This window comes from Pteropus alecto, unplaced genomic scaffold (assembly GCF_000325575.1).
Source record: "Pteropus alecto unplaced genomic scaffold, ASM32557v1 scaffold196, whole genome shotgun sequence".
In the NCBI taxonomy this organism is placed as follows: domain Eukaryota; kingdom Metazoa; phylum Chordata; class Mammalia; order Chiroptera; family Pteropodidae; genus Pteropus; species Pteropus alecto.
Genome location: NW_006439717.1, coordinates 7,012,956 through 7,040,797, shown reverse-complemented (window position 1 = coordinate 7,040,797; position 27,842 = coordinate 7,012,956). Strand labels below are relative to the sequence as shown.

The 27,842-nt window shown below is 33.0% G+C and overlaps 1 protein-coding gene across 3 annotated transcripts in view; it reads left to right on the top strand.

Annotated features, from left to right (window-relative positions):
• Window positions 1-27,842, top strand: part of CNTN1 (contactin 1) — a 129,325-nt gene that overhangs the window by 47,624 nt on the left and 53,859 nt on the right. For 2 of the 3 annotated variants that reach the window (XM_006916895.2, XM_006916896.2), the window contains 2 exons: window positions 17,064-17,222; window positions 26,443-26,592. In XM_006916895.2, the coding sequence (XP_006916957.1) occupies window positions 17,064-17,222; window positions 26,443-26,592 (309 nt within the window). Of the gene's footprint in view, window positions 1-9,435; window positions 10,429-17,063; window positions 17,223-26,442; window positions 26,593-27,842 lie in introns of those variants that run through there. The other variant, XM_006916897.1, reaches the window with a different exon arrangement.

Below are 27,842 nucleotides of genomic sequence, written 5' to 3'. Positions count from 1 at the left end.
GTCTCAAATATGAGCCCCTCTTGTTTAAACTTTTATAACAATTACTACTTTCTCTAGTGTTTTACTGTAATCTGTGTACATGAGGTATCTTCTCTAAATTGTATAATTCACATATGTATTTTTTATTAATATTTAGTGAGCTCCAGAATTCTATTGCATAGTTTCATAACTCCCTTTTTCCCTCTGTGTCTTGATGTCAGGTTAAAATTTCTATTTTTTCATATTTCGCCTACTAGAAATAATTATTGACCATTATTTAATTGCACATTTTAGACAGTTTTTGCATACTCAGACAAATAAGATATCGGTGATTTGTTTGTCTTAATACCCTTTCCAAATCCAGATCAGTATAATTTCACTTAATCTCATGCACCTTCTGCACTTCCCTCTGAGCAGTGTTAATATGGAATCATCAAGTCACATTGGGAAAATGCTGAAAAGCCTTTTATTTCAGTTGAATATGTTCTTTAATAGAGTGATAAGAAGTCTAGCTAAAGTTTCTTTATCAGAATTAACTTAGACATTCATTCCATACTTATTGAACTATTACTCCAAGACTACAAAATACTAAATCAAAGAGAGTTTATTTAGGTTTGGTATTTCCATTAAGAATATTTTATTATGTAGGACATCTATTGTCTTTGAGAGTTATCAGGAAGAATGACCAGTTTACTTCTCTTTCTACTCAGACCACTTAGCTGTTAGCTATTTCCTGCAATAGTGTATGCATAATATTTAATTGCAATTGTTTGCATCGTAAATGAATTAGCATTAATGTTACAGCAGGGGTTATGTTAGAATGCATGTACATTACTGTCTTCACATAATAATTACATTGTAGTAAACAAAGAGAAGAGAAAGTTTTATAATCAAAGAGTAGTAATGATATGATCAACACATACCTAGGTAATTAATCATCATAATGTGTATCTTACATATCATATAAAGCTATATATATTATTGTGTGAAAATATAAAGTTTTTTGTTTTGTTTTTTTTTTTATCTAAAGACTTTAGTCCCAAAGAAAATATCTTAAAGCAATGAAACTTGGCAAGTGCACTCAGTAGAAATAAGATAAAGGATTTTAAGCCCCTGTGCTATATCAGCATGTTAATAAAACTATAGGTAGATGAAAAGTATTGCTTAGTATTTTTAAAGTCAGCAGAGTCATAATCATTCTGCAAACTTTATTTCTAATAATATAAAAGGTATTCCTTTTATATCAAGAGATGTTGCAATTAAAATAGTAAAATACATTTCTGCATAATATGTGCCAATAATGTCTATAAAGTAGATCTTAAAATATGCTGTATATATTTAGCTCATGGGATATAAAATTAAGTAGTTTATTTCTTGTAATAATGGTGAGTAATATATAAGACATACCATGTCTTAAGTAATATTATTATTGGTCTGTTTATCTACTTGATTATTTTTTATCTAGTCCAGGAAATTATAACCTAGAGTCTATGGACAGGCTTCAAGGGGTCCACAGACCTCCTGAAATTGTATAGAAAATTCGATGTGTATGTGTGTTTTCCTAGGAAGAGTATTTATAATTTCTACCTTCATAGCCATCAGTGGCCCAAAAGGCCACAATTATCTTGTGACTTCAATTTAAAATAATTTTATATCAGTGAAGTAAGTAATTTTAGAGTCAACCTTTTAAAACAGATGTGTGTATAATATAGCCGAAGGAATTTAAAATCCAAACTGTTAATTGCTTAATGCTTAAAAAACCTTTATGGTTTAAAACTATTCCTAGTTTAAAAAAAAAAAAAAAGAACTAGCTAAGAGACTTCAAATGCTTTTAGACTTCTTATATAAAAATTCAAACTACAAGGATTGATACACATTTCCTTTTTGTTGTTGTAATGAATGCTTTACTTCTTAGGTTCCATAAAAGTGTATTTCAGGTTACTGCTTCAAGAGTTTTAATGCATACAAACAGCCATGTATGTACATTGTTTAGCAAAAGATATTTCTGGAGGATTTAAAGTTCTTCAGCTAAAAAAGTATCATTCAGGGGAAAAGGTTTTTCAGGATTTATTCAGCAGTATTTGGGGGAACATTTATGCAACTTGCCAAATCTAAATTCTCTTTCATGAGTGTACTTTTGGACAACACTCAAATATAGACCATAAAATTAGGCCACAAAAGCAAGAAATTAGGCTTTGACTTTTGTGTTTTACTTCTTTCCATGACATTTCTGCTGTATTATAAATATCTTTGGAAATCCTACCAGCTATTAGGAAGACTTTCTTGACATCTGGCTGAACATAATGTTTGCCACAAAAATTGCCAAAATAGAAAATGCAATCATGATTATAATTTTTAGATCTCTCTTTTTTACATTTTTTATATCATATTAAACAAAATTTTATAATTCAAGGCTGAAATTTAAAAACAAACAAAACAAAAAAAGACTTTTATTATCTGAACTTTTCTTTTGGTCTGATTCTCAACCCTAGCATATGCTATATGAAATTTGGAAATGTTTTGAAAAAAGAGTAACTGAAATCAAAGCGAATAATATACAAATTGTGTAAATTATTATATACCCAAATCAAGTTTGTATTTTTATATTGTTAGAAGCTTATATTTATACCTTTTTTAAATTAGAAAATCGCAGTTTTATTAGAAAGTAGTAATAGAAAGGGGAAATTTTAATAATAAATACAAATCTAAAAAATGTAATTTAAAATTTTTCCTAGTGCAAAGAAATTTTCTCCCCCTCCCTTTTCTTTCAGTATGTCCTTTAGAAAATTTGAGATTATAAATACTATCTCTGCCTTTTTGAGGTGTATGTAAATCTTTTTAAATGGCAAATAAGCTTCTTGCCAGGTTAGCATCCCAGGAATATTCTTTTTTTTTTTTTTGAGTACAGCGTAGGGTATATCGTCAATATTATTGTAATGGTTGTGTGTAATCAGGGGGATCACTTCATGGATTGTATAAATGTCTAATTTTCTTAAATTTTAAAAAACGAAAAAAAAGAATGATACATATACTGTTTTTTATTTAAACACGGACACTGTGTATGTGTGTGTGTGTGTATGTGTGTAAATCTTTCCAAATTATTTCTAAGACCAAAAATACAGTTGTAGAATGAAAATGAATGTAAGTTAGATGTCATATTTATTTGATATAATCCACTGAAGTTTTTATTACTTGGCCTAATGACATGGTTACCAGATTCTTTCTTAAGGAGGTCATTTTGGTTGATGACTAACCCACTTTTAAATCCTGTGTTGGATAAGTTAAGGTAACATAACAAAATAAGTAGCCTGATGGAAGCTGTAGTCTGAAAAATATTGCTATATTTTAAGTCATTATCATTATGGTTGGCTAATGGTCTTTTCTACAGAAAATACTCAAGTATTTATTACTCCTAGTTGTTCTATATTAGCAGAATTCATATCCAGAGCTTATCTCTCTTCACTGTCCAGGCAAAAATATTTTTGAATCATTTACTCGGAGACGTTGTTCCAGATCAATTAGTACTCTTTCTTTAAAAAATGCGAAATAAACATTTTCTTTGTTTATGATAAAAAGGGTTCCAATGGCCCTATTATTGGCAAATTATGCATTAATTACATGTTTTTCTTTTAGCTTCTTCACCATAGCTATATAAAGTCTCTGCATTTATGTTCAAATTTGAATATACAATTTTAAATCTAGAATTAATTCCAAAAGTCATCTAAGCAATTCTCATCCCTTTATTTTAGAAAACTTGGACTCTGAAAGAGATTTGTTCTGTTTTACCCACCTACTTCATTGCAATCACTTGGAATCCCAGTCTAGTTTTCTCATTATACTAGGCTTCATTCAGACAGTATGAATACATAAAATCTATAGTTAATTTCTAAACTTCTATAGCTAATATTTTAAAACTTTAATAGTCTAAAATTTTCTACAATTAATTTGATATAGTCCAGAAAGATTACCTAGTCTGTTCTAGAATCGTTGCCACTAAGTAGCAAAAGTTACTGATTGCAGTTTTAACTCTTTTCTGTTCCTTCCCATTATCTGGCACATGCTAATACATAGTAGTTTAATTTCTAAAACATTATAGGAAAAGATTATGCCAAAAACACTAAAAAAAAAAAAAAAAAGGTTAAATTATTAACTCTTGGATTATTTAGAGTTCTATTTATATGGTTAACTCAGGTACCTTGGATATTAGTGAAAACCAAAAGAACAGAGTCTGCTATCATATTAAGAGTTTGTGAAACTCTCTCTTCTTTTTTTATATTTGTGAAATTTTTGGTGCTAAATCATTATTTAGATTTCTGTGGTTTCTGGCATAAATATTCACATCGTGTCCAAGAACTCCTGCATGTATTTAAATTATTATTAAATAAACAAATGTGGATTTATATTCAAAATTATTATTAAGGCATTGCATGCCTAAATTAATTCGAAAAGAGTTTTAAATTAATCAATTTAATCACTATAAAATTAGGAAGAACAGACAAAATGGTTTCTGTAGTATGCACACTGTTAGACAGACATACAAGTAGATACACCTAACCATACCCACCACCCCCACATATACACACACTCATGTGAAGAGATCCAGAAAAGAGATATACACATAGGCAGAAAGATCCAGATCATCACAGTCAAATCAAAGAGAATAGTTGAGGTAGTTTTTTGAGTATTTGGGTCAGAAAAACACACATTTACCTCAGATACTTGGATAATTGCCTCTGCTTTCCACTTGCTTTGGCCAAGAAAGTTTGCCACAAAGACAGACTAAAGATTCCATCTCATCAGCCTCTGTAGGACTGAGGCAGGAAAATGGCCTTCGCAGCCCACACTGGCTGGAACAATGACAGACTGGGCGCCATTCTTAGGCATCCTGACCCCACTTGGCAATAAACCACAGCAATGCATCTATTAATATCAGAGTCTGCTCAGAAATTAAGCATTCTCTTTTTCATTGAGAATCAACAAATTCAAAAACTACTAGAGGCCAGTTGTCCGTAACTGTTACACTCTAAAGCTGAAATAATGAGCTGAATGTATATCTGTTTATAATAAATACAGAAGTGAGAAAGTAATTTGATTGTTTCAAAGTTAAAATGTATTAGTAGTTTTATTTTTTTAAGCTTTAGTAAAACTAACAGCTTTCTCAATTTTTACTGACATTATAAAGTACATCAGTGGTTTGAAATTTTATTTTGCTAGGTAAGTTCAATGCAAAATGATGTGAATTCAAGAAAATTTTCAAATATATCAACAAAGTATATAATTCATTCAGAATGAGTCAAGCTGTTTGAAGCTTTCAGATTGTATTGAGAATTATCTAGTTTAACATTTCATTTTATAAATTCAAAAATTAAAACAATGGTTTTAATGGGTATAAACCAGTAGACAACACTATAAAACATGCACCATATAAATTTAGATCACTTTTTCCTCACTGGAGTATAGTGAGAGAAGTTTCCTTAGAGTATTTCTTGCCTTCTTCAATTAATTGCTTTTGATTCTGTCTCATAATCAAACCGGTCAGCTTTGGGCAAATTGGAATTTATTCGTCGTTGCACAGTTTGTCTGTATCCAAGCCTCCCTTAAAAAGTTAAAAAGTAATCAGTAGATTTAGGGCTCCTCACTCTGATTCCAGGAGGAAAGCAGGAAAGCTTTACAGGCCTAATAAGCAAGCCATGTTTTTAGATGCTCCATTTCATTGTTCCTTCACAGACTTTATGTACCAGGCAACGATACCAAACTAAACTGACAATTATGCCAATTATGTCAAATTACAAGAGCAATACAGATATACAGTGATATCCAAAATACTTTATGAGCATCAAAAATGGCAATTAGTTAATATTTTTAAAATAATTTTAGTTTATGTTGGCATAATATTATATTTGCTACTCTAATCTTTATGCTGTGAAAAGACATATTATAAATATAAAATAAATAAATAAAATTGTATAATTTAATGTATAACATATGACATAAGAAAATATTATAATTATATAGTATATATTATAAAGAAATACATATTACATATCATATGTTATGTATTTATTATATTATATAAAGATACATAATATTTATTTAAGACCTTATTTACCAGGTACTATTTTAAGAGACAGATACTACTACTATTCCCAATTTCACATGAGGAAATTAAGTCCCAAAGAGGCTAGCTTACTTGACCAAGATAATACAACTACAAAATAGAGTCCAAGCAGGCTGACTTCAGATATAACCCACAGTTTATTGCTATAATACAATATAACCAAAGACTAATTCAGATATATTTAATTAGATAAAATAATCAATGTGGAAAAATTACAACTTAGGCCTTTCTTTTCTTTTTTTTTGGTAAGACTTGTTTATTCTATAGAAAGTCACTGATGATGCAGATTTTGCCTGTGATATATTTGTGGCTGGCCTAATAACAAGGGAAAACTCTGATAATTTATATTTTTTTCAGTTAGTGTCATACAATTATAATTAAAATAACAAAAAGAGTAAATAAATTATAGTAGATGGTTTTAAACCTTGATTTTGTGATGTGTTCTTTGGCTTTAAAAATGATTCACTAAAAATGTTTAACTGTCCTAGATTATAATATATATGTCTACAAGATTTTTGTATAAATTTTATCATGTCATTCTAACAAAATTGCTGCAAAGTAGTAGTGCAAGGACTGGTAATTACATTTCACAGGCCAAGGAAGTTTTAAAAAGAAAGTAAAAAAGAAAAAGAAGTATTCCCTAGTTCTCACATGATAAAGCAAGACGGTGCTTAGGTATCAATGCTCCAACTTCGCTACAGCACTTACTTTTCCTCGCTACACCATTGGTTTAACGTCCACAAATACAAAAAGCCAATCACATAATTTTTATGGTACATTTGGCTCACTGTTGATATATGGTTTATTTTATCAAATTAATTATATTATCCACTCAAAACACTCAGAGGTATTGTTAATTCAAAGGCCAATTAGAGAGTAGAGTATAATTTTAAGTTATTTGAAATTAGAATTTCGTAATATCTTCTCTTTTTGGTTCATTTTATTAAACAGAAGAAAGCAAAAACAACACCTTAGCTTCATTAATGCAAAAATAACCAAAGAAAGACTTAATGGTGTAAAATCCCTTTTAAAAAAGCACAATAATTTCTTAGCTATGATTTTTGTGGAGTCTGCCATTTCAAATCTCAGGAATGTCACCGTTCTCTCCTCATGGTGCCTTTTGCAGGTTGGCTGCTGCCACCACATCTCCCTGTCCCAAGCCCAGCCCCTGGGAATTTGATTAGGTCATAATTGCTTTTTAATCCTAAGAAAATGAGAATGAAGGAAACTCAGGAAAATCTTTTATTCTCTAAATCTATGGTCAATTTAAGAAGTTTCAGAGAGAAGATCTTAACCTTTTGAATTTCTATCACATAGTCCTTAAAGTATCATCATCACTGGGATTAAGATATACTCAAAGAGAAAGGAAGAAATGTTAAAAGTTTTCCAACTGGCAGTAGAATCTCTCTTGGTATTTTACATATCCAGCAGTTTCATAGTTTGTACCTTTCTCACGTCTTCCTTGAAGGTGCCTGCCTATAGGACCCCTGTGTTCTCTAAATTTGGTTTAGGACATCTTATTAGATCAGCACAGCAGTGAGTTCTTAATCTTTTCTGTGCCACAGCATTTTTTCATTATAATGTTTAACTGCACAATGCCCCAATAAGTGGATGCATATTTTAGCATAAATCCAAAAGGCTCTTTTTTTCTTTTCTGGAAAAGTAAAACACTATCTTAATTTCTAATTGCCCAATGTCGGGCATCAGTAATGGTTATTCTGTGGACACCAGAGGAGGTGAGGAAGTTGGTTGTAGTTCACTTGCATTTCCCAGGGCACTGCTGGAGGCTCCAACCACCTTATTTGAAAGTGTATTGGGATGCAAGTGAGTGAGAGTTAGCTCACTACAGGGATAACCTTGAATCTGCTTCATTTTTATTAAAAAATTATGTATAACATTATGAATTTTTAATATTATATTAGTAGCAAATAATCTGTGACATCCTAGTGTGTAGGGATTGCTCAGATATCACAGACTAGTCTGGAGTCAATCACACTGGAAAACACACTTTCAAGCATCAGCTCCTTACAGTCTTAGTGGCTCTCAACGACAGGCCACTGGAGCCCCTCCACACATTCCTGAGAACTTCTCCAGGAGCAAGGGACTGTTACTGACAGGAATATGTCAGATCCATCCGATGTCTGTGGTTTAAAGAACTTGGAGGACCACTGTCTGATATGTTCTTGTATAGGCTGATAGCTACTATAATTAACTCAAGAAATGGCTTCCACTATGGAGCAGTTCAGAGAGGCTCCCTGTGAGACCATTCATAGCTCCCTCTCTCTAGACTTTACACTTCAGGTTGCAGATAAGCAACCCGGTAATATAGCAAAAACTACCAAAACTTCATTCAAAAGTGGGGGAGGGGGAGAATATATCTAGAATTAGCAATTTTTGTGACCATCAATCATAAGGGCTAAATTTACTACAAACTGTCAGCAGAAAAAACTTTTTCTAGATACTATTTCTCTTGGGAGACACTAGTGGTTATAAATGGTCTAGTTCTAATAATCAAACTGTCTTTAGTATGGGTAGGTGAAAGAGGTAGACAATCATCTTGTTAATTGCATGATTTTCTACAATAGTATAATTATACTAATATATGCGTAAAGTCATTAAAAGATCTGCGTGGTGCATTGAAATTAGAATTAAATATGGCTTTTGACATTAGACAAACATAGATTAGAAACCTACTTCACTTACTGAATAATCTGTGGTCTTTGATTAGTCAGTTAATCACTGTAAGCCTCAGATTCCATACTTGTGAAAGAATAATAATAGTTACAGTTCGCAATTGCCCATGGTGACTTTTTATAAATGTTCCTTTACTTCCTTCCTCTTTGCTATTGATGTATATTTAGACATAAAGAAATAAATACAGTATTACTGAAGACACAGGTCTCAATGACACCCAGCTTCACCCACTGATTAACTTTTTAGGATCATTGCTTAAATTCATCCTCAGTGCTTATGATTTACTTAGAAGACTTCAAGGTATAAGCTTATGTTTTAGTATATAGACTTGTACCGTGTGGAGTGAAATTACAAAAGCTCTAGGGGTTTTGGCTTTTAGAGGAGTGGGGTGAGGCTCCAGATACAACTCCTGTTTTTTAGAAAGTCGGTCACTATTTTTGAGGGAGAGGGGTTTGATTAGGCCAAAGTTTGTCACTTCAGCCTTCTCTCTTTTGAACACCCATCTCCAGCATTAAGATGTTTTTCTTTGTTCATTATTCCAACTTACCTATCAAGGAAACATGGCAAATCCCCAAAGTACATGGCTTCCTGCCCCTATCTGGGCATCCACAGTCTCCCTTCAGCCTTGATCTTTCCTCTTGCAGGTAAAAACAGAAAAGATGGAGAGAAAAACATGGTGGATCCTTTTCTCCCCGTTTGTGCGAGCCTGCCTCCAACCTGGTGATCGTTGACACTCACCACTTGTGTGAAAGCCTTTTTTTTTTCCAACGTATTATACTAAATCTTACTAATTAACTCAGTCTTGTAGCTTCTGCAATTCTCTCCCCAATCTAGTTTTTAGAGGATTGATTCCCTTTTGAAACTTCTAAACATACTTTGAGCAGAAAGATCTTTAAAAATATAATTATACGGCTTCACTAATATCTAAAAAATGCCTAGTGAACTAACTCAGTATATCATATAATGGCCCAGTAAATTTTTTTGCGTTTCATGTTTTGTTTTTCTTTGAAGTTATATATCTTAGAAATTAGCTTATTATTTGAAAAAAATTATAAAGAACTGGTGAATTACGATATAGGAGAATTGCTACTGAACGAGCTGCTAGAATATCCAAGCAGGTGATAAACAATGTTGTCAAATTCACTAATGAGTCATCTTAATTTGGAATAAGCTAAGGGGCATTACTTCAGTGACATTTTGTATCCTGGTGCCATACATATTCTTTGGCAAGAAACGATGAAAAGCAGCAGTCAACAACTGAAGACTGTCCATGGCTCTGTAGGGTATTTGGAACGATTCCTGGGATTGGGAAGTGAAAATAGATAGCATGTGTAGAAAACTGTCATCCCAATAGCAAGATTTAAGTGAAGATGACTAAAGCCATTAAAAGCATGCATGCATATTTAATTTTATTAACTCCTACTGTCAGCCTTCTTAGAACTTTTCTTTTTGAGTAAGGTTGTTACTTTTATTAGAAGGATTTGGGCAGAAGTAAAGGATTAAAATTAAAGTACATAAAATTCTTTCTAGAACTGCTGAAATTTTATTGTTTGAAAATACTTTCATTTTCCCCCTTTGGTCAAGTAGACATGCTTAAAATTCTTGTTTCTTCACATGAAATAATTTTGCTCTTCTTAAATGGGTAAATGTTTAGGTGTGGGATATTATATGAACTTCTCATTTAGTAAGTCTAGTAACCTCATCTGTGGTTGGAAGAACTCAGGAAAGCTTTAAGGGATATGGATGTGATACACACACACACACACACACACACACACACACACACACACATCTCTCTATATATGAACTATATGAATAGTTTTCTTTTTAAAATAATTTATCAGTAATCTAAAGGAATAAATATCTCTGGCTCAAGTTGTTAATTATTTTCATCTTTTTAAAATTTTTTTATTTTCTAGTTTCAATTATTGTCACAGAAGGATTTATTTTAAGATTTAGACTAGAGAGCCAGATCAATTGCCATTTTAATAAGTTATTTAAAATAATTTGAAGATCTCATGTATTTGTAAACATTACCATTGAGACGTGTGTATGAATCATTGTGGGTATTATCTTACACAGTGCATCATTGAAAGTATACCACCAAGACCAGGTAGATACATAGTTTTGAAGTGAAAGAATAAAAATTAGAAAGGAAACCACAAGACAAGTGTGATTGATGCCAAGAAAGGGAGAATATACCTATTTAGATAAACTGCATCGATATCAACTAGAATTATACAGATTCATTTACCTCCCTTTATCCTCATTTTCATTTCTATTTGGGACCAAAATTCACTTTAATCAATGGTAGAGGTTAAAAAACTACCATACTCCTATTAAATGGTAGAGTAGAGATATTTAATGTTCAGCTTTATACTAAGATAAGCTTTATCTTATCTTTATACTAAGATAAGCTTTATCTTAGTATAAAGCTGAACATATCTTAGCTTTTAACACTGATAATACCACAAAACATCGATTTGTGTTTTATAACCTTATAATTCAGCCATTGTCTTAACAATTATCAGAGAAAGAATAGGCCTGTAGTAATAATGGAACTTTAATTGACATATTTGGGAAAAGAAGAAGCCACATTCCCTAATATAACTCTTTTTTTCAGCATTGTTATTTTAAGATTATTTTATTTTGAAAGGGAGGATAATTTGTTCTGAAATTTTTTTGTTTCCTTAATATTCGGTTTATTAAAATTTGCTATTTTAGTAAACATAAATAATGAATCACAGCATATTTGTATATGATGCTTTGTTTTTACTAATAGACTGGGAAATTGCATGTGGAAAGAGAATGACAATACCAGGATGTCCTTCAGGCTTAACATCAAGGTTTATATTAAATATATATGCTATGTGAGATGAAGTCTCAACAGGACCAGAAGATTTTTGTGTCCAGTTCTAACTCTTGTTTAGAAAACTAGTGAGTGTTTAAGAGGGAGAAACTACATTAGGACTATTACCTAAAGATTGGTACCAACTCAAGTGATGTGTGGGGGATAGTCAAGGCTGCTATGCATCCTGTTTAATTCTGGATGTCCAAATTTCAAATCTTATGTCACATTCGATTTATCAGAAAATGAGCCTCAATTATTGATTGATATAATATGGTCAGTGAATTTATGCTGTATAAATAATCATTCTGTGTGTTTTTTTTCTGGCTACTTTTCCTCAAATGTCTAAATTCTTCTTCACTGAATGTTAGTATATTCTTAAAAGAAGAAATGACAGAATTAATAAATAATTGTACTTCTCTCATTTTTTTCTTCTAATTACATATGAATGAGAACTGAGTGGAAATCACATCTGTATTTTGTTCATACATAGTTTCCCCCCTCCCACCCCTACCCCTGCTAAAAACACTAGTAAAATTCAGGAAAGAATAACAAATACCTTACTGTGATCAGGAAAGACTCGGATGTCTTGAGTATGAATTTATAAATGGGTGATATTATCTCAGCTGTTTTTTAATGAGTAACTTTTCTATAGTTACTGAAAAGTTAATCTCACGGCAAATTGGTTGGGCTCAAACCCTAGCTTTGCCATTTACTTGCTTGGTGACCATGGTCATTTAATCTATCCATGTCTCTGTTTCCTCATCTGTAAAATAGAGAAAAGAATAGCACCAACATCATAGGGTTACTGGTAAGAAATATAAAAGATTAACAATGACTCTGATATAATAAAGACGAAGTAAAATATATTATTTATTTTTTATTAAAATATACAATAGAAATTTCCTCTTTTGATCCACTAACATTTTACATCATGTAAATTTTATGTTGTTATGAATTCACACAAGTTTAAAAATACAAACAAATCCAAGAGAACAAACAACAGTGTAAACTTGTCAGTGTCCAGATGCTTCTTTGGATGTCTTTGGCAGACAGGCACATTTGGACTGCACAATCTGAATTTCAAATGGGTTTTTCCTCTTTTGGGGTAGGTTGTGCCAGGAAACCCAGTCTCTGCATGCAGCCACAGACTAGCTGTGTGATTCTGCCAATAACTCTTCTAGACTCCAGCATCCTATGTAACATGTATAGATATTGGCATAAGATATCACACACTCTAAAATGTGTGTGATCTACATTGCATAACCAAATGTTCTCATTATTTGCCTGTTGTCAGTGATTTAATAGTGAAAACATTGAAAGCCTAGAGATATTTAGGGAAAAAGAATATGGATGTGGAAATGAGACCCTTCATTGAACTGCAGATGATAGGAGATCATTCTGGCTATTTTCACAATCCTTCATTAGGTAAAAAAAAAAAAAAAAAAAAAAGTGATTAAAATAAGCTTCAGGAATTGTAGACTCCTTTTGCCCGACTTTAAAGAACCCACAGACAAGGACCTTGATAAACCACTAAGTATTTCCCATAGGTGAGATTTTATAGAGCATTCTCAGTTAGCAATCTCCGAGAAGAATATTTAAATCAAGAAGGAAAAAATATAATGAGTGAAATACAAGAATTGTAAGAGAGACTGTAATGTAAATAGAAAAGGAAGAATAGTCCATAGTGGCAGCCTCTACCTGAAGAAGGACAGAAAGTTTAGCTCTAAGAAAGGTAGCAATCAAACAATAGGAAAAAGAGATACAAAGAATCAAGATCAAAGTTTGTACTATTAATTTTATAAAAGAAAGTTGGTCACCTGGATAGGCCTAATCCAGTTAGTGATGTTTACTCTTAATGATATCTGTCAACATTTGGAAGAATCAGAAAAGGAAAATAGCAGCATTATGTTATGGGTATTATATATGAGCTTAATAAAATGCATTTTAGAAATTCCAGAGGGTGGTGATGACAAGCAAGTGGTATCAATAAAATTGCATTCATAAAACAAAAACACGCTTTAAGTAACTCGTTATTCCCTCCCCCATATCTCTTTTTCTCCTCATTTCCTTCTCTTTCCAACTCCCTAAGTATTTAATGATAGTAACAAGAATTGATGAAAAGCCTTTGCCAGGGCTATAATCAGAGATAAATTTGGTTTTTTCTTCCTCCCCCACTATGGATCTTTCGTGATAAAAATAAAAGAAAAAAAATGAAAGATGAAAATAATTTGTCACCTGATGACACTTAAAATGCAGGTCAAATCCAAAAGTTCTTTTTATCTGACCAATTTCTGTTTCTCTATAATTTAAATTTGGCATAAATTGTGTGCTTAGGAATCATTAGCTGTCTGCCTGAAGACCACCTAAGAAACTGAAAGAGATATCAGCAGAGTAATAATGAAATAAACTATATGTACTAGGCTATTCACTTACATATTCCCTGACTTCATGTCTCTCCTTAAAGATTTCTTGAGCGTGTTGGCACAGTGAGGAGCAAAAAGGAGAGAGAGAGGAAGTGGGTGGGAGAAAAAGGAAGAAAGAAAGGAATTCTTAGAGACAGAATTATGTATTGCCTTTATTTCATTGGTGAAAGAATCAGAAGGGTAGGCAATTCCTAAATGCCTTCCTTTGTACTGAGGGACAAGTGGCTGCATAGTTTTATTTTTTACCACAACATTTTCTCTTCATTCTGACTGGAAAAAAAATGAACAAATAATATCAGCTACACTGATTTGAAAATCTTCCTTCTGGGAGACGGTGCGGGACTGGTCCGAGGTTGAACTCACAGGTTATTCAAGTTGGTTTCTATAGTACCACTCCTAAATTGTTAATAGCTAAAGTTTACTGAGGACAATCTATGCACCAGGACTGGAAAACTACATTCTTTATAGATATTATTTCAATCCTGATAACAATCCTATTTGGTCAATTTTTATTACTCTTATGTTACAGATGAGAAAATGAATGCTTAGTAAATATAAGGAACTTGCCCAAAATAAATTAGGGCACAGAATATAAAGTCGAGTCTATTTTAACTCTAAAATCCTTGCTCTTTAATAGTATATTTTCTCTCAGACATTTTCTGGGTGATATTTATAATCTGTTACTAGATAGAAAAGACTACTTCACATGAGATGAACCAAGTAGTATTACCACATCTAGGTTTTGAGTATATCCACCAATTCCTTTGCATTTGTTGTCCATAACCTCCTTATGCTGATTTAATATTTCAAGGCAAGTAGGAGGTTGGACATTATATTATTGATGACCACTATGCTTATAGTACTGTCTGAAGATCAATTGTAATAAATTCATTTATATATTCACCAAATATTTATTAAGGCCAGGTATACATTAGAGAAAAAATGGAAAAATATAATTACAATGTTTTGTTCAACGTTGGTCTTTAATGAATGAATGACTCAACAAAATTATTATAAATATAGTGTCCCAACAAATACACTAATAATATGCAACTTTAATCTGACCCTTGAAAATATTATTCATTTGACAGTCTAAGAATTTCAGAGAACAGCAGCAGGAAAATGATTCATACTTCAATGATTTTCAACTAATCTATATTGCAATTTTGTCTTAAATTCCCTTTAACACTTTCTGAATGCCATACTCTTATGCTCTGAAAAATTGTCTGAATGCATGCCTTTCCCTTTTTAAAAATTATTTCTTTTATTTTTCATCTGCAATTGTTAATGATAATACTCTGAAATATTTCACTCAGTAATTGATTTGGGATGATGCTTTTTTGTGAAATAATGAACTGCTCGGCTCTGATTGAGAATGTGCACTGTATTTCAATGTGGTTTCTACATATGAAAAATGCAATATGTTTTTTCTGAACATAGAATGTGTTCTTTATAATTTACGTGTCTGTTTTCATTTATTTTAGATGGTGTGTTATTGTTACTTTTAATTAATATCAGGAAGTGTAAATCCACTATTTACAGATTTTACATTTACAAAAGTTTACTATTATTATATGTTCTATATTTTCAAATAATAAAATTTACTACTATCAATTGGGTGCGTCTTGTGTTACCTTAATATTAGTGGTATTTATGATGATCTACATATATGTTTTCCTCCTTGAGACCAATCACAAAGAAATTGATGAATGTTTAGGGTGTTTTCTATACCTTTGCAAAACACCAAAGCCCATATGGAGAAAAAAACTATGTAGACTAAGCATCTGATCTGATATATAAATAGGAAGGTATTTATTTTTAGCTAAAATATAACAACATGTCTTGTTTCTTATTCTATTTAATGTGAAAACATAAAGGTGCCATTTTACCAAAGTTGTTGATTATTATATTCAATATGCCTCATTCTATTGGGGATGACCTCCTCTGCAATGCAAAAAAATCCAAGTGTTGCCATTTTCTGAAATATCTTTTCTAGTTCTCTCATAATTGACACCCTTCTTTAGCATTGTAAGTGATGAATGCCACTGTACCACTGAAAGGATATTTTTCTCTTTTTAAAAAATAAATTGGGAGTCAAAGTATGAATATTTTGTATATCATTATTATGGCATTTACTACTTTATAATATAGTTACTTGTTTGCTGGTTCATTTCACCCTTTTCAAGACAAATTGCTACTAGAAACCCAAAAGTTATGTCTCATGTATCTTTTCAACCCTACCACCAAGCGCAATGCTCTCAGTTTAGAGGATAAATTAATAATATTTGTACTGAGTTACAAATCAGCTATAAAAATCTATTTTAACATTGTTTTATGTCCAGCAGTAATAATTCTTCTGTCCTAAGATGCTTCATTATATAATTTGATGTTTTCAGAGCAATCCTGGCATATATCTCTGAGTTTACAATTGTATTCTGCATTTTATAAAAGAAATATTTCTTTCAATATTATTTATTCCTATTACTATAACTAGTATGAAATATATTACCCAAAGTGATATATAACATTATTCACAGAATATAAGTTACCTATAACATTTAGAGTTATCAAAAAGTATTTGTTCTATTTTGGGGAGGCAGAATGAAATATTTGACTATTATCATTTCTTGACTGAATTGTGCTATTGTCTCTGATTCATGAATGGAGCAAGCATTCATTAAAATGCTTGCTCACATGCTGCAATCTGTATTAGGTCCCATTGATGCCAGTTGCATCCTATGAGTCAAACAGTATGATATGTGTCCTGAATAATAATGTCATTTTTAAATGACATCATTTATCTTCTTTCATTTCGTGAAAACCATAAATAATAACAGTATCACTTCTTATAGTTTATATTTAAAAGGAGTATGGAAACACCGATTATATTGTTTGAATGTTCTTTAGATTAATTGCAAGAAGGACATGTTTGTATTTGAATGTATGCTTAATTCACTAGTTAGGATTCATTGATTTCTTACCCATATTTCCATTCCAGGCCCTCCAGGCCCTCCAGGTGGTCTGCGAATAGAAGACATTAGAGCCACTTCTGTGGCACTTACTTGGAGCCGAGGTTCAGACAATCACAGTCCTATATCTAAATACAATATCCAGACCAAGACTCTTCTTTCCGATGACTGGAAAGATGCAAAGACTGGTGAGTTTTATCTATCCAGTAAATCTGTACAGATTTTTAAATAAATTCTTTTCTCAAACCAAAAACTGGATATTTTAAGAATTTTATCATGTACCTAGAACTGCTTTTTATTTTTAAACTTCTTCTTCTTTTTTTTTTTTTGAAATATCCCAGTGCTTTGGAAGTGAAGAAAACCTCAAGGAACCTAAACATTTTAAAGCTATTATTGGAGAAGAAAAAGCAGTGTGTCTAAATTTATAAGGCGAAAGCCAGAGAGACCTCCTGGTTTTCTTGTTATTGGGAATATTTTCACTCTTTTTTTTTCTTTTTTTCAAATGACATCAATAGCTTATTATTTATGACCTATTTTTTCAATTATATAGGTACTATAACTCTGCATTTTTAAAGCACCACATTGATTAAAAATATTAACTTAAACATCAAAATCTTACTACCATGGTTCTTTGCATTCTGAGGGTGATCTTGCCTGGTTTGATTTCCTAAAAACGTATTTGTAAACAAGTTATGGATCTCAATTTTTTTCTTTTCTTATATTAAGATTTCCTTAAATTTGATCAGGAAAAAATAAATAAGAGTGAGAACTTTTCTTTGTCCGTAATTATTACCATTGTCATTTCTTGTGACTAGCCTATCATATCACACATCAGTTTATTTTCTCCTATAACATCAAAGAAGATAGAGGGTACTTTTGATAAAGTAACATATTTATGTTTGTCATTGTTGACAATATTTTAAAACAAACTTGAAGTTGTCAGAATTCTTTTGGATAAATTAAGAAGAGACATAGAAATATGAGTTCAGTTTCACCAGAGGGAAGAAAAAAAATTAATGAATAAAATGTTTCTTCTTTTTAAAAACTGAAAAAAGAATTAATACAAATATATCCCAAACCTGCTCTCATTTTAGTTTTATTTTAATGTAATAAAATTTTTTTTTGTATTGCTCATGGAGAAGTTTTAATTTAGATATACTTTAATAATTTTCTCCTATCATGGGAAATAAACCAAATATACACTTGAAACCTGTTACAAAGGTTTAGGATATATTTTAGTATTAAGTGATCCTCCACATAAAAGTAGCAAGTTCAAATTAATTAAAAATAGATAAAACATTTGTATTACTTTATGCTTCTCAGTGTAAGTATTACCTATAAATATATAGTCATAACAACATTTTGATCAATGATGGATTTCTTATAGAATGGTAGATGGGAGTAGCATTTTGAGTGCTTCTGACATTAGTATAGCCACCCCAACTTTCTCATGGTTCCTGTTTGCTTGTTACATTTTTTTTCTGTCAACCTATTTGTATTTTTAAATCTAAAATATGTTTTCTGTTGACAGCATGTAGTTGGATCTTGTTTTTTTTTATATAGTCTGACAGTCTCTACCTTCTGACTGGATTCTTTAATCCATTAATATCTATATTGTTATTGATATAGTTGGATTTATATTTACTTTCCAAATGTTTCACTTGTTTTTGTTACTCATTCCTTCTTTACTGCTTCTTTTGGATTAAGTATTTTATAGTGTAACGTTTTAATATTAATGATATTCACTATAGGTAGATAGAGATAGAGATATATAGCTATAGATATACTTAATGCTTACTCTAGGGCTTACCTGGTATGACTAAACTTATCAAAATAGACTTTATATTTTTAATAAATTAACATCAGTGAGGTATAAAAATGTTGCTCCTAGGTAGCTCTATTCCATTTTACCCCTTTTATGTTCTATATATATATATATTGATATACATATTACATCTGTATATGTTACAAACCCTATAATCTTCTGCTGAAATTATTGCACTCTATAATTTGTTGTGCACTTTTCCAACATGACATTTTTACATATTTATAATAGTTGTTCTAAAGTCTCTGCCTGATCATTCAATATTTAGGCCATCTTTAAGTCTGCCTCTATTATTTTTTTCCCCTTTCTTGATAATTGATCACATTTCTTTGTTTTTCTCGTGTGCCTGATAATTTCTTTTATTGATTTCCAAACATTATATGTAAAAGGACAATAGAGGCTGAAGTATATATTATTTATGCCCAGGAAAATATATGTCATTCTTTCAGGGACTGAGTCAATCTAATCTTAATTGAGATGATCTGAGCTTTGCTGTTAAATTCAGATCAGTACAGGCTTCAAGAGATTTAAGTATAGGATCGGAACCTTTTCTCATATCTGAGTGTCTGGAGGTTTTCCAACCTTACCATCAGACTTTGGCTGGCTCTTCTAGCTTAGACTTTAGGGAGGATTATTTCAGTTCCTCTGCTTCTGTCCAGGCAGCTGTTGTATGATCATCAATCTAAAACCCAGAGGGTCTGAGGGGTTTATCTCAGTTCTCCCACCTTCCCCTTACCCCTTGCCAGACCCAAAGCACCTGCCCCTCACAGAAGAGGCAGATCTCTCTCAGCTCTCCTGCCAATCACCCAGCCACTGATGGCTACATACTCATATTCAGTGTAAGGCCCACAGTGCAGGTGGGGTCAGTTTTCCTGCTCTGCTTTTAGTCTTAACCAGATGTGAGGTGTATCAGCTTCAGAGAGAAGTCTCTCTGGGCTCTGTTGTCTTGCCCCCAAATTTTCTTGAGTACACTTGGTGAAGGCCTGCAAAAAGAACTGGCCAACGAGTACTGATTCTCCTTAATTTGAAGGCTCCCAGGATTCAAAGCAGCCATGCTTGCCTACACTTCGTCTTTAAATATTTGTGAAAAGTTAAAAAGTTTTCTTCTTATGAATATCTATGACTACTTCCTACCCTCCCCTTTGCTCTACCAATAGTGACTTTAGTTCATTTGATCTCTTCTCAAGCTCAGCTTTCTGATGGGATCTGAAAAATGAATATTTTGTAGATTATCTTGTGTGTTCTTTTTGTGGTTGTGTAAGTAAAGTTCTTTTGGTGACTGTATCCTAAGTGGAAATGAAAAATACTTTTTACAGCAAATCCAGAAATAAAAATCATGTGGTTTTTATTTGTAGTGGTGTCCACTAAAAAGGAAGGCACAATATTAAACTTAGTTTTATGGAGGTAATTATTTAAGTTTTTCAATAGATATGTTTCAAATACATCAACTTTCAGCAGTTCAAAGATGAAATTTAGAATAATGGGATGAAAGAATAGACTATATATCTTGTAAATAATCTACAGTAAATATTACTTCTCTTGGACTTTTTAAAGGATGGACAGCTAAATTTTGAAGCCATTCCCAGGATGCTAAAAGATGCTCAGGTCACATTAAGAATACTGTGTTTGATTCTATACTGCTACTTTCAGAGAAAAATTATAGAATATTGTTTGATGGTAATGTTGATGGTGATGGTGGTGGTGATGGTGATGGTGATGTTGAGTGTGTGTAAGGGAGATGTTGGCCAGAACATTAAAAAAGCCTGCAAACCATGCTATGAGGAACAATTGAGAGAACCTTGGATTTGTTTTCTATAAAAAAAATAAAAAGAGTGTTTTTGTATTTATAGCTCTAAATGAGGAAGACGAGAATTGTTATAAATCTTCCGCAATTAACATCTTTTCAAATAAATGCTTCTCTAAACTTTATTTCCTTAGAATAGACATTTGTAAATTAAGTTATTGCATATAAAGGCTTACACCTATAAACTATATGACCAAATTACTCTCTAGAAAGAGAGACCAGGTTTTATTTCCACCTCCAGAATATGAATATCTTTCCTACCATATCTTTAGTTAGTATTTAGTATTTTCATTTTAAATCTTTGTCAAATTGATGTTTAAAAAAAAAAAAAAAAACCACTAGGCTCATTGTGGGATATTTACTTTTTAGAATTTACTATTTTCTTTTTTGTCTTTCTGTAGCTTCACTTTTTATTATTATTTTAAGTATGAATTTATGGGTTTTTAAGAGTCTACGTTCACATTTTCCTTAGATAAGGCTAAGGAGCCAGAGCACCATTTGCTTCTCTTTTGCTGTAAGGTTCTTTGCTACACCTATGGCTTCCTCCAGAGTCCTGCCAGGCACTTTGATCTATGGATTGGGTCTAAAGCCTCAAAAATGACACTGAGCAGTGGTATCAGCACCACCTTTAAATGCCCATTTCCATTCTCAAACACAGACCTGCTTTTACAGTTAGAAAGTTTGAAAGGGTTATTCTTTCTGGATAGTCTCAAGTGCTTGGGTTTTGAATTGAATGGTGGATCCTAAAGTTTCTGATTCTATTGTAATTCTAAGAAAATAGCAGGACTCACTTTGGCAATGTCCAAGAACCTGAAACAGATAGGATTACATTGCCTGGAGTCATTCTTGAGACAATCTGATTTTCAGTCTGGAAGTCATTCTGGCTGTTTCTGAAGCTTCTCACTTAACTAGTTGATATGGCTGAAGTCCGGCATGGTTGGCATGGTTGGCATGGTTACCGGGCAACCCAAACTCTGAATTATTAGCCTTAAGATACTCATAAAGCTTGCTATTCTTTTCCTCCAAAGAATAGTCAGAAAGTTTTCATTCTGAGCCTTATGGACTCAAGGTGATGCAGGACAGGGTACATTTCCCCGAGTTGGTTGGGGGAAACCAAGCCCTGCACCGAGTAAAGAAGAGGGTCCTTTGGTGGAGAGTGTAGAAAAAATTCAACACACACACCAAAGTTGGAGTCAAAAGGAAAGTTTATTAGAAAAGGGGCAACACTCCCCAGACAGAGTGTGGTCTCTTCTCAGAGGCAGAGTGAGAGGGACAGTTAGAGAGACAGAGTAAAGACACTGAGAGGGTCCCTGAGTGTTCAGGGTATTCAGTTTATACGTCATTCTTTAGCTCCCATTTCCTTTGATATGGACATACAGTGAGGAAGGGGAAGAATACCTAGTGTGAAAAGGTATGTAGAGTGAAAGGCCTGCAGGCAGTTCCTAGCCTTTAATCCATAGATTCCCCATGGTTTTAGCCATAAGGAATGACTCTTGGTTCCTGTTTCTCCTTCCCAAGTGAGGAGAATGGGTTGTTAGTAATTAAGCAGAAATCTTCCTTTGTTCTGAAGGTATCCTTCTGGCCTGGCTGCAGGGCGATCAGCATATTTTAGTCTCTAATTGTGGCTTGATTAACATTTTAATTCTCTTGCCTCCTCCCTATATTAAAAGTATTTACAATTAGATCAACGGATTACTGCTCAAGGCTGGTTACTAAAATAAGACATTTTCAAAGTGGTCTTTTGACCTGAGAATTAAAGTAAGGAGTATGTCTTCTGTTCTATGTCTCTTTGCTTGAAATTTATACTCAGAAGTAGAACCAAGATTTAAATACCTATCATGTTAATAGACAACATTTTAGTCTTTTATAGAGAGAAACCTCTGATAGGCATTACAGAATTAAGATCTGATTTTTGAATACTAAGATTATCTGTGAAATGTTGCCTGACTCAGAACTAACCCAGTAAAAAATCAGGAACTTGAAACTCTGCTCCTGATTCCTACTACTTGCCTTTATTGTGCAAAGTACTGTCCTCTCTTTCTGACTCCAGGAATAACAAACAGGTTTCAAGGAACTTAGCTGAAGAGAGGAACACAAAGTCTCTTTGCTCCTGACCTCTTACATTTGGCGTGGGGCAAGAATCTGTTTCCAAAGAAAACCTGACCTCTGCTCCCAACCTGTCTGTGTGGGTGCTGTTGGAAAAAGAAAATGTATCCAATTGTTCCTACCAGGGCTGAAGCGGGTCAGAGAGGATTGCTTGAGGTACATTTATAGGGACATTTAGGGCTGAGAATAAAACAGACAATTATGTGCTAGAGACAAAACACAGTAGCAATGGAGGAGAGAAATCAGCAAGAATCAATTCACAATTAAAGAGAGTAGGAAAGAGCTTAAGAGGATGTAGATGGGGGAGGGGGTCTATCTTCTGCTTTAGGCAAAGCGGGATAATTTATGGGTGGCATACCGGAGTAAGAGTTATAGAGCATTGGCTATTTTGTGGCGTGAGAAAGGTGGAGAGCCCTCTTCTTTTACCAGTAGTCTACATGATTCAGGGAGGAGACAATAAAGCAATTGCTATACACAAGGCTGCTTTTCTTGAGCGGAGACATTGTCTACTCTAAGTCAACTTTTGTATTTATATTTTAGTCATATTCTTTATAAATAGTTACTAAGTAGTTCTATTTGCAAAACATCATGCTAGCTAGGTATTCCAGATCTTGAGGCTCCAGCTGTGCTGATTATATGAGCTGCCTACCTCATAATTGGAGCTGGGAATACACTAGAGGAAAAGCAAGTTTTTAAATCTTATTCTTTTGTGATGTGGGTCGAAAGTCCTGCCTGAATCTGAAGGAAAGAAAGCAGGATAGACAGAAGAGCTACTTTTAATTCTAGATACATTTTTCTAAATTGATAGATGTTAGTCATTTTTTTTTTTACTCAGTTATCCTTACTTCTTACATAGATAGTTTTATGGAGGGGATATTATATGTCCCAAAAACATGTTTGTTTTACAAATTTATATTCCTGTAAGTACTGATATTAATGTACGTTAACAAGAATGATTGTAATTGGTTTTGTTCTTTAAAAAAGCAGTTTTCAAACCTTTAGCAATCCTATTACAGAATATTATTCTTAATTTATAACTATCAAACTTTCTAAATTATTCAGAAGGTACATTCTAGAATTCCATTTTCCTAATATTCACTACCTGTTTCCCCTGTTGAAAGTCATTTGCATTACTGAGCCAAGGGTTTCCCACATGAGTCTATCTTCTCAAGGTGTTAACTCCAAGGCTTTTTGCTTATTCTTCCTTTCTTCCTCTCAGTCATTAAAGTCAAGAGCCCTAATTCTTATCTGTAACAAAGCCTACCACAAAACGACCCCAGTTTATGTTTACTTCTTTGCTATTTATCATTCCTCCAATTATTTTTTGTGGTCAAGTATGACTCTCTACTCTTTGAACATATCCCTGATCTTCCATTTGTTTGGGGCTATTTTCATATTGGATTTTCACATGTGCTCAGAATCAGTCTAGCAGCTTCAGTCTCCACTGCACATCTATCTTGCTCTTCCTGTTCTGACCCAGCCTACACCTGCCCATACCTGTTGACTGTCCAATTGATTGGAAAAGCCCCAGTGTAACCTTGACCATCATGAGAACATTGTGCCCTTGCCAAGAGGGACCCTTTGAAATGGTGCCAACATTTCCATTCTTTAGACATTTAAATGGTGCTGAGGTTTTACAGCATAGCAAATGGGGGAGAGGATCAGACTACCTCCTTGAGACTTTTACCACATTTTTTCACTTGAGACTTCTACCACATTTTTTCACTTGGACTCCCCAAACTCATAAAATCACAAACTGTCTAATACTTCCAACTGCTTCTGCCTCTAAACCTCTGTATTAGTTTCCTAGGACTGCCATAACAAATTATTACAATCTTGTTGGCAGAAAACAACAGAAAACTACTCTCTCACATTTCTGGAGGCTAGAGGTTCAAAATCAAAGGTTGACAGGGCTGCACACCCTCCAAGGGCAGTAGGGAACAACCCCATTCCTTGCCTCTTTCAGCTTCCGGTGGCTCCAAATGTTCCTTGGCTTGTGGCCCCATCACTTCAGTTTCACTTTCAGTCAACATTGTATCCTCTTCTATGTATGTCTTTCCTTTGTATTTCTCTTATAAAGACACTTGTCATTAGATTTAGGACCCACCTATATAATCCAGGATGATCTTATCCCAAGATCCTTAACTTAATCCGTCTTAAAAGGGTCTACAAGACCCTTTATTCATATAAGATCACATTCACAGATTCTGATGATTTGAACATAGATATATCTATTTAGCAGTGTCAGCACCGAGCTAATCAAGAAGGGAAGGTTTCGGTGGTGAGATGCCCAGTTGAAAGAATGCATGAGGAGAACAAAAGGCAGGCACCAACCTTATTGACAAGAGTGCATGCTTCTGCACTAGGCGACCGCATGGGCTCCACATATGTCAGAGAACAATAGTGGCATCCTGCCACACGTGCGTAGTAAGCAATAAGCTGAGTCATACTTATATAAATTAGGCGCAGGCCTTTTCTCTGCGAAAAGCCCTTCAGAAACCAAAATTTCACCTTTCTCTTGCAATTATCTAAAAGAAGTCCCTATGCATATGAGCTAAGATAAATTCTGATGTGTTGCGAAGAAGAGTAGTGGAGATAGGAGATAAAGAGGCAGAATCAAAACAGAGGGCAAGGCAAGGACAAACTTTTCATCATAAAGTAAAAGGTATATGTCAAATATATAGATCAAGTGCATATTAAAAGAAGGGAATAGATGGCAAAATAGTGTCTGGGAGGGTTAAAAATCATATCAGAGTAAGGCATGAGTTAGTTTGAGCCATAAACAAATTTGTCCAAAAGTAGAAACTGTACACTGGGATGCTTAGCATTTACTGTGGAGATGGGTACAACATTTTAAAAAGCTACATGTTTATGGTATGCATTGACAGATAAAAATTCCTTTACTAATAAGATAATTAGTCCTAAAGGAATAAATTTTCCAAATAAGTAGTATACAGGTATTTATACATATTATACATATGTAGGTTATTTATTAAAAACACATGTGGAAATATTTTAAAGGAGCTTAAAATAATGTATAGTCCTGCCCCGGTTGTATGTTTTAATCATATCAAATAAGTAATCTCAGACCATATCCTACTCATAATTTATAATCTTCCCATTAGTATCTAGTATTTAGCAGCATGAATTCTAAGAGGTACTTAATAAATCTTAATGAATTATTATAACATTTATTATCACTGCCCTAAATGATCTGAGTATAAATCTACAAAACTAATTAGAAAGGGGCATGAACATGTAAGTCCCCTAGTAATAAATCATTGAATACTCATAGACTACATCAGTGGCATTCTATATAATTTTTAACTGTTCCAGTTTGTAGTCTTGCCTCAGGAAATCTTCCTGAATTCTACCTTAAGAATACAGCTCTTTGCTATTCAAGGTGCAGCCTATGAACTAGCAGCTTAGGCATGACTTGGGAGCTTGTCTTCCCATAGGAGACTTACTAAATTGATGATTCATATGCATATCACTCCTTCTAGTTGGTTATTTATTAATGAACCTCTCCTCTTACTCCCTGGAACTTAACGTTTTGTCATTCCCAGTTTTCTTTTTTTTTAAATTTCAACTCAAAGTAGCAAAATAAAAGTGGGGTATTATAAAAGTGATGTCACTTAAATAATATTCTCTATTTAATGTTCATTTTATTTAGATCCCCCAATTATTGAAGGAAATATGGAAGCAGCAAGAGCAGTAGATTTAATACCATGGATGGAATATGAGTTTCGTGTGGTAGCAACCAATACATTGGGAATAGGAGAGCCCAGTATACCATCAAACAAGATCAAGACAGATGGTGCCGGTATGTAGAAGAAACTTTTTAAAATTTAGAAGGCTTATAAATACAGTGCCACTTTAACATATAATTGAATGTATTTGGAAATAAATGATGGTCCGAGGTAAGTGATTCATCTAAACACTGTGTGTACATATGTATTGCACACAGGTGTGTGTATTTTATGTCAAGACAGTCAAAAAGCAAAGAAAGGAAATATGAAGTCTGAGAATATTTTTAGATCATTAATGTAGGGGAAGAGGTAAATAGAAAGCACTGCATATGACCACTTACATGAAGTTGGTATTTAGAATATAAACATTACCCAGAAAGACTCTCGATTAAGCAGGTTCCATGATTGAGAAGGTTCACAATTTTGCGTGTCTCTCAAGGACATTTATAACTGGCCACGTGGATGGAGAGTATGGGCATGGAGGGTAGGTTGAGCAAGGCTTGGAGAGAATGTGGTGAGAACTTCTCAGATATATACCATTTGGCGAGTCATAGCATCTCTGGGAAATAGCTGAAATGTGTCCTTTATTAGGTGTCGCTCTAAATATGGTTGTTTTTTTTTTTAAAAGCACAGCTCAACCTTGGCTGTTCTTCCAACTTAGGGTCACATTTTTTTAAGCTAAGTACTAACTCCATTTAAATTGCCTTCAGTAAAAGAAGTACTCCACTCTATTTTTATTTCCCCTGCATTACTAAGCAAAAATATTGTTCCAATTCTAATAATAGCTCTTTTTATTATTCCCTGTCTATGAAAAAGAAAATATTTTGTAGGCATTCTGAGTTTATTTTTAGTATGCCTTGCCAAACTTAGTGCTTTATTTGGGGAGAAGATTTTTAAATGGATGACAGACTGCCATTAAAATTCTTCTATGATATCTTAATATAGTTTATTCACGTTTTTAGCTACCTCAATTCCTTGGCCAAACTTCTAAATAAAATTATGAATTCTAAGGTCTTTAGTTTTTAGATCCAAGTTATTTACAGGACTGTCATCAGTAAACTAACTCTTAAAGTTTCATGTAACTTCATGTAATTTACCAAATAAAAATGATTCTGTAATAAAGGAAGAAAAGAAACCCTAAAGTGCTGATCTGCCCTGAGTATTTAACATATTTAAGTTCATCCTCATAATAATATTTTGAAGTAGCTATTACTATTCAAGTTCATTAATGGGCAGTGGGTGCAGGGACACTAAATAATTTACCTAAATTAATATAACTACTTGCAAGATTCCAAATTCAGAATCTGATGTGTCTGATAATTCT